At 43.2% G+C, this 12209-nt stretch overlaps 1 protein-coding gene and 1 long non-coding RNA gene across 15 annotated transcripts in view; one reads left to right on the plus strand and one right to left on the minus strand.

The window, feature by feature from the left end:
• Nucleotides 1-1134, minus strand: part of LIMCH1 (LIM and calponin homology domains 1) — a 314999-nt gene extending 313865 nt beyond the window's left edge. For 11 of the 14 annotated variants that reach the window (XM_023638170.2, XM_023638167.2, XM_023638168.2 and 8 more), the window contains exon 1: nucleotides 910-1134. In XM_023638170.2, coding sequence (XP_023493938.1) covers nucleotides 910-1005 — 96 coding nt within the window. In that variant the 5' untranslated portion in view covers nucleotides 1006-1134. The remainder of the gene's footprint in view (nucleotides 1-909) is intronic. The other 3 variants (XM_070263890.1, XM_070263887.1, XM_070263888.1) reach the window with 3 other exon arrangements.
• Nucleotides 1135-2277: 1143 nt separating this feature from the next.
• LOC138923662 (uncharacterized) lies at nucleotides 2278-4571 on the plus strand. The gene is made up of 2 exons (XR_011437611.1): nucleotides 2278-2460; nucleotides 2746-4571. It is a non-coding gene; the product is annotated as an uncharacterized lncRNA (long non-coding RNA).
• Nucleotides 4572-12209: the final 7638 nt, after the last annotated feature.

Below are 12209 nucleotides of genomic sequence, written 5' to 3' on the forward strand. Positions count from 1 at the left end.
CGAGCGAAGCTCACTGCACGGATCCTAGGGGAGGGGTCACCTTTCCCTCGTCGCGCCCTCCAAGTGTCCTGACCCCCCGCAGACACATCATTTCAGGAGGAGCCCCCAAGGTGCATCTACAGATAGGCATCGAGAATCAGGATCACTCCGCGAGCGCTTCCTGAACTGAGCCGAGAACTCCAGTGATTTCCCTGGCCTGCCACCGAGTCACTTAAGAAGTGAAATATGCCAAGGGGACCCGGTACCCGGCACCTGGGAGCACGTCCCGCTGCCTCTGGGATGGAGCAGGGGCTGCCAATGGCTCGGCAACGTCTATGCGGACAGCGCGCTCGCCGGTGGGTCTTGCAGGCTCCCCGGCCTGGTGCACCGTGCCAGCCTCACACCTGACCTGGTGCCAGGAATACAGCCGGAGGCTCCGGGGGGATGCGCTTCCGTGGAGCCACTGCCAACTCCGCTCCAGAAGGGCGGGATGGGGGGTCAAGAGGCGGAAGGGAGAACCAGGAGCAGGACCCCCGAAATGCGGCGTCCTCAAGGACTCCGGGGGCTCGCGCTTCCTGCGCCTTTGCGGCGCGTCTGCTCGCACTGCGCTTCCCTTGGCAGCGCCTGGAAGCGGCGGGAGCTGAGATTTGCGCTGCTGGCGGGCAGGAGGGATGGAGGCGCAGGGCACCGCTTCCTACCCCGACACGCACAGCTAGACTGCAGTGTCCCCCATTCGCGCCAACCCTCTCCTGAGACTCCAGTGCCAAAGCGCCAGGGGATCGCAGCTCGCTCGAGGCCCTGGCGGGTGACCACGAGCAGCTGGCAAAAGAAAATGGGGGGGGAGGCGAGGCTGGACCTGTCGTTCGTGTGTGTGCGGGTCGGTGGCTCCGGGCGCCCCTGCAAGGCCGCCCGCCAGCCGCGGGCACCTACCTCGATCCACTTCTGCGCCTCGGAGAAGGCGGGCTCGGGGGGCGGTTCGGGCTGCAGGGGCTGAAGAGCTTCCAGACCGAGAGCGGGACAAGCCATTTGCGAAGCCCCGCGTCCACTCGAGCGCTGGGCCGCCGGGATGAGGACAGCCGCCGCCGCCGCCGCCGCCGCCGCCGCCGCCGCAGGAGCGCGCTCCCCGCCCCTTCCCGCCCGCGCGCTCTGCCCTCCCCGCGCGCCCCTCCCGCGCCGGCGCAGGTCCCGGAGGAGAGCCGCGCTCGCTGCCGGAGGGCGCCGCCCCGCCTCGGCCGCGCCGTGAGTCCCCGGCGGGAGCGAGCGCGGAGGCGCCGGGAGCTCCCTCTCCGCCACCTTCTCGGGCCGCCCCGCCCCCTCTCGGGGTGGGGGGAGGGTTGTCAGCTACCGACTAAAAATAACCGAGAGTGAGCACTGGGTGTCTCCCTCCCTGCCCGCGACGGGACCAGGAGAGGGACTCGGCCGCCCGCCCCGCACGTCCCGAGGTCGGGCCGCACCTGGGAGACGCGCGCCGAGCCGGGCGCACACGTCCGCGGGGAGCAGGCGCTGCCGCAGCGGGGCGGGGGGACGCGCCGGCAGTGGCCGCGCCGCACCTGCAGTCCCTCCGGGCCGCAGAAGCGGGGTCAAGAGGGACAGATCTCTGACCCCGGCGCCAGGGAGTGTTCAGTCCCCTGAGCTTTTTGTAAGAAAAACGACCCTTCGAAGGCTTTTTCTTTCCAGACAAGCTGCCTGTGTCCCAGTCTGTTGATCCATTTAACCCATATTTATCGTGCACCTACTATGCGTCAGGCAATGGGGTAGGTGCGCGATGGGGCCCCAGAGATGAAAAAAGAAGGAAAAAAAGAAAACATCTGGAAGCCCTAGTCCTCAAAATAAGTAGGGGGGCGGGGCAGGCAAACATGTAAACCGAAGATAATTTTAGAGAATGATAAATATAAGAAAGATAAAAGAAGGGAAGACGACTTGGGAAGAGAGTGCTGGTTAACCCACTTCCCCCTTCACCTGGAAGGCTGGCCTGTGTCCAGCTTCCATTAGTGGGAGGGAGGCAGGAAGTCAGGGTGTGGAGGAGAGGGGAGAGGGGTGTTTATGATGCCCCTTACTGCAAAAGTCTAGGGGATTGGCGGCACCACCCTGCTGAGGGCTGCAGCTCTGTCTGGGGCCTCTCCTTGGGTTCCCCGAAGGTTCCCTGCTTCCCCTTGTCCCACCCAATTTCCCCAGTCTGGGTGGTATTACAGGCTTCCCCATCCCATTCTGGTTTCCTCACCCTGCCCACTTCCTCCTAATGGTCTCTTGATAAATTCTCAGCACGCTGATTTGAGCATGTCTTCTGTTTTGCACGAGAGCCCAACTGATGATCCAGGAAGGTTTTTCTGACAAGATGATGTGGTGAGGTGACATGAATGGGAGAGATGTTAACCCTGCAACAATCTGGAGAAACATTTCCCGATGAGTGCAAAGGCCTTGAAGTAGGAAGGAGCTTCGTGGAGGTCAAGGAACCCACAGAAGGCCAGCAGGACTGCAGTGGTGAGGAAAGCAGCCAGTGGGAAGAAGAGCATGGGAGAGGCAGCCCAGAACCCCAGGGGGTATGCCAGATTGCCGCCAGGATTTGCTGCATGGACATCCAGGGTGAGCCCAGAGCTGGGTACATCATAGCTCAATACTCATCTAACTTAAAGCAAATGGATTTTAGAATGGCTGCTGGCGAGAGGAGTCAAAAAGAGCAGGAAGTCCCTGTGTTCCTCAGTAGTTGTCTCAGTTCCCTGTTAAGAATCCAAGTTTACTCTTTGTCCAATTCTGCTGTTTTAATAGGGGGATGGAACAAAAAGCAAGCCTGAAATTCCACCACTACCAGCTTTGGAGTCAGACTGACTTTGGTTTATTTACTTTGGAAACACTTATATGGCACTTGCGTTGTGCCAGGCACTATTCTAAGTGCATTACAAATAATTGACTAGCTCATTCCAGCGCTGTAGGACAGACTCTTATCATCCCTATGAAGAAACCTGGAGACAGAGAGGGCTGCCACGCAGCTGGTGAGCAGTGAAGCCCTGACTTAAGCTGAGCCAGCCTGGCACCAGAGCTGCTCTTCACCGCACACCAAGTTGCTTCCCAGTCCTGGGCCAGACGCTGCCGCTTGCAATTTGTGCCTCAGTTTCCTCATCTCAGATGAGGTTGAAATGGCCACCCAGCAGGATCGTTGTAAGGAGCAAACCGGGTTTCTGAATGTCCAAGGACCAAAGCTGGGCCTGGCAAATAGTGCTCAGTACAAGCCAGTTGACCGTCCCTTCCATCCTGCCTTCCGGAAAGGAGGGAAGGAGGAGCTGTTACAAAGAAGAGCAAAGAAGGCAAGCAGAGGGAAAGGGCTAATAAAACAGAGTCATAAAATGACCTTGTCTCCATGAAGAAACATGGCAAAATAAATAATTCACAAAATGACGCTAGCACACTAACACGAGATGCCGCTTTGGGCAGGTTCCACTGCATGGAGTAACTAGGAGGAGGGGAAGCCACTGACCTGAATGACATATATGAATCCATTTAAAAATGAGTGTTAAGAATGAAATCTACCTATCTCTAAAATATCTGCTATCAAAACTGACATTCAAACTAAAACAAGCTTTTTCCCTTCTGTGAAAATACTTTTTATGTCTTTTAAGGTTTATAATCACAAAGTAACATCTGCTTTTCCTGAACTTGATTACCAATAACAAATTCACGTAGGTACCAAAGACCCAAATGCATACAACCATAATAGAATTCAAACCTAGTGCCATCATCAATAATCTTTATAAATCATTGTGAAGCACCTACTATGTGTAAGAGACTGTACTCCCATCGTAAGAATCCACAAAGGGACACAGACTCTTCCCTGTAGGAGCTAATAGTTCTGTTAGTGAAATGACATTTTCATTTTTGTATAATGTAGTTTTCAAATATAAAAGTAATATATATTCACTGGATAAAATTTGAAAAATATAATGAAGAAAAAATCTAGAAGAAACCTCAGAATTCAGAAATCATCACTATTTAGGGGATATGAAGCAACATTTTGATTGGAAAAAATAGCTGTAAGACAAGGCACTCTATGATAAATGCCAAATGAGGGATATAGTGTATTCGAAGAGCATAGATTTTATTTCTAACAGATTTATCAAGGTATCATTCATATAGCATACAACCACCCATTTAAAGTATACAGTTCAATGTTTTTTAATATATTCATAGACTTATGCAACTGTCACCACAATTTGGGGTCATTTTCATCTCTCCGAAAAGAAACCCCATACTCTTTAGCCACCATGCCTGAACCCCCCATACCCCCAAACCCTGGCAACCACTATTCTACTTTCTGTCTCTATGAATTTGCCTGTTCTAGACATTTCAGATAAATGGAATCATATAATATGTGATCCTTTGTGTGTAGCTTCTTTCACTCAGCATATCTTCAAGGTTCATCCATATTGTAGCATGCATCAGTACTTCATTGCTTTTTATAGACGAATAATATGCCACTGCATGGCTATACCACATTTTGTATATCTCTTCATCAGTTGATGGACATTTGGGTTGTTTCCACTTTTTGGTTATTATGAATAATGCTTCTATAAACATTCATGTACAAGTTTTTTTGTGGACATATGTTTTCATTTCTCTTGGGTATATGCCGAGAAGTGGAATTGCTGGGTCATAGGATAACTCTTTGTTTAAACCTTTTGATAAACTACAAGACTATTTTCCAAAGTGGCTCAGCATTTTACATTCCCATCAGCGGTGTAAAAGGGTTCCAGTTTCTCTACCTCCTTGCTAACATCTGTTATTTTCCGACTTTTTTGATTATAGCTGTCCTAGTGGGTGTGAAGTGGCATCTCATTGTGGTTTTAATTTGCATTTCCCTGAGGGACTAATGATGTTGAGCATCTTTTCATGTACATATTGGCCATTTGTACATCTTCTTGGGAGAAATGTCTATTCAGATCTTTGTCCAATTTTTTTTTAAAGATTTTATTTTTTCCTTTTTCTCCCCAAAGCCCCCCAGTACATAGTTGTATATCCTTCGTTGTGGGTCCTTCTAGTTGTGGTATGTGGGATGCTGCCTCAGCGTGGTTTGATGAGCAGTGCCATGTCCGCGCCCAGGATTCGAACTAACGAAACACTGGGCCGCTTGCAGTGGAGCACGCGAACTTAACTACTCAGCCACGGGGCCAGCCCCCAGATCTTTGTCCATTTTTCAGTTGAGTCATTTCTCTTTTTATCATTGAGTTATAAGAGTTCCTTATATATTCTAGATGAGTCCCTTATCAGGTATATGATTTGCCAGTATTTTCTCCCATTCTATGTGTCGATTTTTCACTTTCTTGATGCTGTCCTTTGAAGCACAAAAGTTTTTAATTTGGTGAAGTCTAACGTATCTGTTTTTTTCTTTTGTTGCTTGTGTTTTTGGTCTCGTATCTAAGAAAGCATTGCCTAATCCAGGGTCATGAAGATTTATGCCTGTGTTTTCTTCTAACAGTTTTACAGTTGTCACTCTTTAGATCTTTAGTCTGTTTTTAGTTATTTTTTGTAAATCATGGGTTTTGAGGTCAGAGAAACTTAGTGTGAAAGTCTGGGTCTTCTGAGAAGCAGACACCAAGATGCAAGGATTTTATTAGGGAAATAACTATGAGAGAAAATGCTGGGCAAGCAATCAGAGCACAGTGCAAGTCTGACCTGGAATCCTGAGAGGGAAAGAATGTGGTGTAGAAGCGTCATCATAGGCTGCCTTTCAGTAAAAGGAAGGTTCAGCAAGACCATCAGGAGGTCAAAGACAGCCAAAGTCAGCTGCCAGAAGAGTCCTGGTTCTCCCAGGAAGAAGCCTGCCTTAGTATCCCTGTCGTATTTAGTCACTGGCTGGGAGCAGCCCAGTGGGAAGCACGGCTCGATGAAAACATGGCAATGGACTTCAGAGCACAACAGCTGGGACCCTTGATCAGTTAGGCTCTGTGAAGGGTGCATTTCATGGGTGCCACACTTCAGGTTTGAATACAGCCCTGTCACTCATTATGTTACATGAATGAAAATGTTATTTAACCTCTAGGAGTATCCATTTTATTGATAAAACACCTGTTTCCTTGCTTGGCACTTAGAAATTAGTAGTTAATAATAACTTTGATGACATTATGTATTAAAATATGTATATCTGTTAATATATGAAATGAGGTAAATCAATTAGACAAAAACTAACTCTAAATTTCATTATGTATAGTACTCTGAAGACTTTGGTTGGTGGTAAATAAATATACTAAATATCTCATGCTCCAAGATCTGACTTAAATGTTACCTTTCTGGTGACTTCCTTAGCAACAAAGTCAAAATTAGTCACTTCTTCTTCTGTGTTCCCATCATATAGTGATTCTCAACAAAGCAAACTAGGTATGAGAATCTTTAGGGAGGTTTTGAAAAATACTCTGCATTCATCATTGCTTTGATTTTTAAAGCCATTTAAAAATAATGTGAATAATAATTTTAATCTCCCAGACTATGACATAATGAATAACTTTGCTGCTATAAAACTCCTATAAATGCCACACAAAATATAAAAAATATTCTTTATGTGAATAGCTGAGCTTAAAAGAAATTAACAGAAATTCTCCAGGAGGAAAAATGGAGAAGAAACATAAAACCAGAACAGAATTTCTATTGAATTGACCCTTGCAGCAATATGGAGAGACATGGTGAACAGTGGCTGCTAGACTCAGAAATCTAGTGCTAGGGTTTTAATACTAAAGTTGAGGCACCAGGCCTGTGTCATGTGAAGAATTGGAACTGAGCAGCAACACATACACACACACACACACACACACACACGCACAAAGTTTCCTCCATCAGAGAGAGAATGGACCAGAAAATATTCTACCATCATCACAAAAGGAGACAATTAGGAAGCTTCCTTGTCTTGACCTCAGCTCCAGGTGAGAGGCTATAGGTGAACCTCCCTTGAGAATGTGTAAACAAAAGCCTAGTCCTCTTTGTGGACAACATACACACCATCTAGGACTCCCCCAAGCTAAGAAATTAACTTAGAATTTAATTTAGTTTAGGTGCTCTTGGGTACCTAGAAGAAGCAAACATAAAATCTCTTTTGAAGATATGCCCTCCCTCCAAGCTTTACAGGGCTCTCAAGACAAACCCTGCTCAAGATGGGCTTACAATCCAAAAGTACAGAATTCAGGCAAAAACCATGCAACATAAACAAAATTAAAGAGACACAACAAAGAACCAAATTAGGCTCCTCAGAATTTATTTAATATAGCTATCAGGTAAGGGTTATAAAATAAATGATTAAAGACATAGGATAAATCAAAAAACAGAAGAAAATAAAATACATTAAAAAAGACACACAGGTATGAAAGAGTGTGAAAAGAACTAGAAAAGTGTAATCATAAATTAAAAACTCAAAGGATGGGTTAAAGCACAGATTAGACCCAAGTGAAGAGAGAATTTTTTAACTGGAAGATAGATCTTTGGAAATTAATGGAATGAAGCACAAGAAAATAGAAAACAATATTAAATAGAGATTATGAGAATATGACTATCCCACAAATAATATTTCTAGGAATTATACAAGGAGAGAATGGAGAAAATAAGGAGAGGCAATATTTCAAAAGATAATGGCTAGACTTTTTTAGAATTAATGAAATATATGAATCATTAGATTAAGAAAGCATAATGAGTCCAGAATAAAGTATTATATTTGTTAAAAAGAGACATTATTTAATGATGATGAGAAACACTGAGATAGCTGATTCTTTATATTTCTACCATAGCACATACAATACTGTGCTTTGGTAGGATGTATGGTAGGAATCAGTCCTTTTCTTTGAGACTGGCACTGTCCTAGCTTAGCCCTAAGTATAGAATGGAGGAATGAATGAACGAATGACAATGGCCAAATGTAATCTAGAGCAAATCGTTTGAATCGATCTATAGTGAGGTCAAATACACTTCTAACATATTCGTTTTTAATTTTTCAATTGCGTTTGTTCCATGAAATTTTAAGATTTCATTAGAGAAAAGCAAGTGAAAATTATACTGAGATAATGCTTCCAAACTATTGATTTTTCTGGGTACTGAGTAACCCCACAGAGTCTGAAGAGTCATATCATTCTTCAAGTCTAAAAATTCTCATTTCTTTCAAAGTTTCCTCCCTTCCGTTTTCTTTCTACTAGGACTCCTATTTGTTGGAGTTGCTCCTCTTGGCAGCCCTCTATGTCTCATCTTTTCTTTCATATTTTCCATTTCTTTGCCTTTCTGCTTGACATTCTTGGTGACTTCCTTAAACTTATTTTCTAATCTTTCTATTGAATTTTTAGTTTTAGTAACTATAATTTTATCTCTAAGAATTTGCTTGTGTTCTTTATCATTTTTTCTTGAGTATCTTGTGTTCTTTGAGAATCGTATTCTTGTTTTGTGGGTATATTAACTTCTTAAACCCGAGTATATTAGAAATTTTAAATTTTTTTCTTCTGGGATGATGGAGATGTTTTGCATCTTTGTGGGTGGTGGTTATTCAGTTATATAAATAGGTAAAAATTCAATGAGCTATACATTTAAGATTTGTTCATTTTACCGGCTGTAAATTCTACCTTAAAAAAAAACTGACTTTGCTGTTATAATAGGAATAAGGGCAAGGATAGATCTGGGTTTTGCTGGTCATGAACCTTTTATAAATTAAAAATACAAAAATTGGGTTTGAAAGGCAATATTTATTTAGAATGATAAAAGAAATAAAACAAATTACAAATTTTAAGAAGCTGTCAAATACCACAACCATTAAAAAATCTGGTAAAATCATGAATTTATTTTTGTTAATTAACTACCTAACACATCTCTATAAGGCTTTCTTACTACCTTTTTTGGACTGCATCATCTTTGATTACCTCTTCACATGACAGCATTTTGTATAATCATTTTCTATAGAAAGAAGAGAGAGAGAGATTATTCAGTCTTGTCTCTAGCATGGTAAACTGACATTTGGTTTGGATTTTTTTCACTGAAATTTTCCTTTATTAGACTTTATATATTCATAACAGGAAAAAATAAAATAATAAAAATCACAATATACATTACAGTACAAAAAGGACAAAAGCAATGGATTAATATTTTCAGTTACCTTAATATTCTTTAAAACAAGGAATAAAATACATGAAACATTTATTCCAAAAAGTAAAGTCTTCAAAGTTCAGAGGTTAATTTGCATTAAGAATAACAGCACTGGGGCCAGCCCACTGGCATAGTGGTTGAGTTCATGCACTCTTCAGCAGCCAGGGTTCACCAGTTCAGATCCTGGGCACAGACCTGCATACCGTTCATCAGGCCATGCTGTGGCAGCACCCCACACAGAAGAACTAGAACAACTTACAACTAGGACATACAACTATGTCCTGGGGCTTTGGGGAGGAAAAAAAAAGAGGAAGATTGGCAACAGACAGTAGGTCAGGGACAGACTCCCTCAGCAAAAAGAAAAAAAAGGAATAGCAGCATTGAAGTAATTCAAGTCCTATTTCTCCATTTTTACAATCACAGTGCTATCATTGTTTATTTAGAAGCTACTGTTTAAATGCAAAGTGTATCTTATCACAGGAGTTAGAGACACATTTGTATTTGAAGCAAACTGGAATGATTCTGATCCACTAAGAATTTATTCTCAGCAAAACATGTGTAGCTACATCAATGTGTGTCTGAGGTTGACTGTATAACTGGGAGTTTATCAAAGATAACTCCCATGAGGAATATAATGATTATTAAAAGAAGAGTAATGAAAAATGGACTAATGTGAACCTTATACATATGTTGTGTTATAAAAACTCAACAGTACCCATAGTAGTTGTTCTGATCTTAGACCAACAGAAGATTTTGTGGGAGAGGAGAATTTTATCACTAACAATGTGAGGAGTTGCTGGCACATGGCAATATTAAAACATGGATTTTTGTTACTGATAGTTCAGAAAGTTTCTTTCAGTCCATAGTTCATTGTTGATAACGTGATGTAAATTTTAAAGATTGTTATCAGGGGCTGGCCCAGTGGCACAGCGGTTCAGTTCACATGTTCTGCTTCGGCGGCCCGGGGTCCACCAGTTCAGATCCGGGGTGTGTACATGGCACCACTTGTCAAGCCGTGCTGTGGCAGGAGTCCCACATACAAAGTAGAGGAAGATGAGCATGGATGTTAGCTCAGGGCCAGTCTTCCTCAACAAAAAGAGGAGGATTGGCAGCAGATGTTAGCCCAGAGCTAATCTTCCTAAAAACAAAAAAAGATTGTTATCAAATTTAAGAATACCTCTATCAAGTTTTTTATATGAGTTATAAGATTTCAGGGTTTTCAAGTTTCCTTTAATTCACTGTTACTGTGGTCATGACCAATCTTAATGCTCTTTGAACTGATGGTTCGCATTAACCATTTTGTCATCAATGTTCCTGCGATAGTTGTGTATTGAGTTTTATGTTACCTTTGTCATCAGTATTTCATGTTAATTCAGTTGGAAGCTTGATCATAGGAATTCTGATTAATTTTGTAGTATACAATTCCCATAAAAAATGTACAGTGTATTTATGATGGTATACACTGCATTATCAAGACTGTTTCTGATAGACTAGAACTTTAGAACTCACTGAGAACCAAATCCGCCATTTATTATTTTACATGTCTGATGATGGAAAGACTTTTCCACAGACTAGCTCCTGGCTCCACTGCAATCATGTTTCTACCCCACACCCACATCCCAGGGTACCAGGCACCACAGGACATGATCATATCTTAATCCAGTCTCTGATCCAACACCTTTGCGTCACTGTGCTGATGAATCGGCATAGTGCAGAGTAGGAATGTTACTAGAAGTTATTCCTATGCCAGGACAACTGGCAATAACATACCCAAATACAAAACTGTGACCCAGGGCCAGCCCCATGGCTGAGTGGTTAAGTTCTCGCATTCCGCTTCAGCGGCCCAGGGTTTCGCTGGTTTGAATCCTGGGCACGGACGTGGCACTGCTCAGTGGGCTACACTGAGGCAGCATCCTACATGCCACAACTAGAAGGACCCACAGCTGAAAATATAGAACTATGTACCAGGGGGCTTTGGGGAGAAAAAGGAAAAATAAAATCTTAAAAAAAAAAAAAGACTGTGACCCATATAAATATATCCTACTAAATCCGTACTTACTGTATCCCCAACTCAACTTCCGCTTACCCAGACTCCAAAAACACCTGCAGCCGTTTTGTCACCGCTCAACAGGAGGGGAATTGTGATGGAGGAGAAGTCTGAGTGGAAAGAGACAGCCGTCTTAACCATGGCAGTTAAAATACCTTTTACAAACATTACAAAAATACACGACCATGTGAACATTCTGAAGACTCACCAGGGCCTTGGCAGAGGCCAGTAAAAGCGAGGGGACATGAAGCTTCAACCTCCTTAGCTCACCGGTTAATCTGCCTCCGCATGAGAGATGAACACAAGCTAGACAAACCCTCTGCAATCATTAATCTGGAGGGGCATAGTACTCTCCAGAATCGCCTATTCCTCACATGTGGATTGAGTGCCTAGAAGTTCAAACAAAATACATATTAATGATATGTTTTATTCCTGAAATAAAATCACATTGACAGAAAAGTAAAACCTATTTGAATGTCTATTCTTCCTAGCAAACAAAGATTAAAACAAGGATTTCTGCATGTCATGAGCTCATTTAGTAAAGAACATAGTTTTTGTGATGGGGACAGCAAAAGCTTATTAATGATTTCCAGATTTCAGCAATTAGATGCTTACACTTTCTCTCTGTGTCTGATACTCACAGACACTTTAACCTATTTACGCATGTACCTGATAATAGTTTATTACCATGTGATTAACTAAAGTTAAAGCACTTTAGGAGGGAAAACTGAACACATATGGGGAGAGGGATGGAATAGTGCAGCCATTGCTAAACTATGCTGATGGGAGCCTGTTTCCTATTCAGTTCAAATGCCAGGCAGGATGGCTGCTTCCTCTGTTCCCATGGAAACCTCAGCCTTGCTGAAGTTCAAGTTAATTTCTTACTGCCATCTGCCTGTTGAGCTACAGGGCTTTCTCCAGCTAATAGCATGCAGAGGCCTGTTAGGAGAATGCAGTTTACTTAGGAACTCCCTGGGCTGTTTCCACAGGAGGTCAAGATTGAAAACAGATCCAGCTGAACCTCAGTGCTGAATTTGCTGAAGGATGAAAGGAGTTAAAATATACTGTGTGAGCTTTTTAGAAAAAT

The sequence above is a fragment of the Equus caballus genome, chromosome 3, assembly GCF_041296265.1.
Source record: "Equus caballus isolate H_3958 breed thoroughbred chromosome 3, TB-T2T, whole genome shotgun sequence".
Classification (NCBI taxonomy): domain Eukaryota; kingdom Metazoa; phylum Chordata; class Mammalia; order Perissodactyla; family Equidae; genus Equus; species Equus caballus.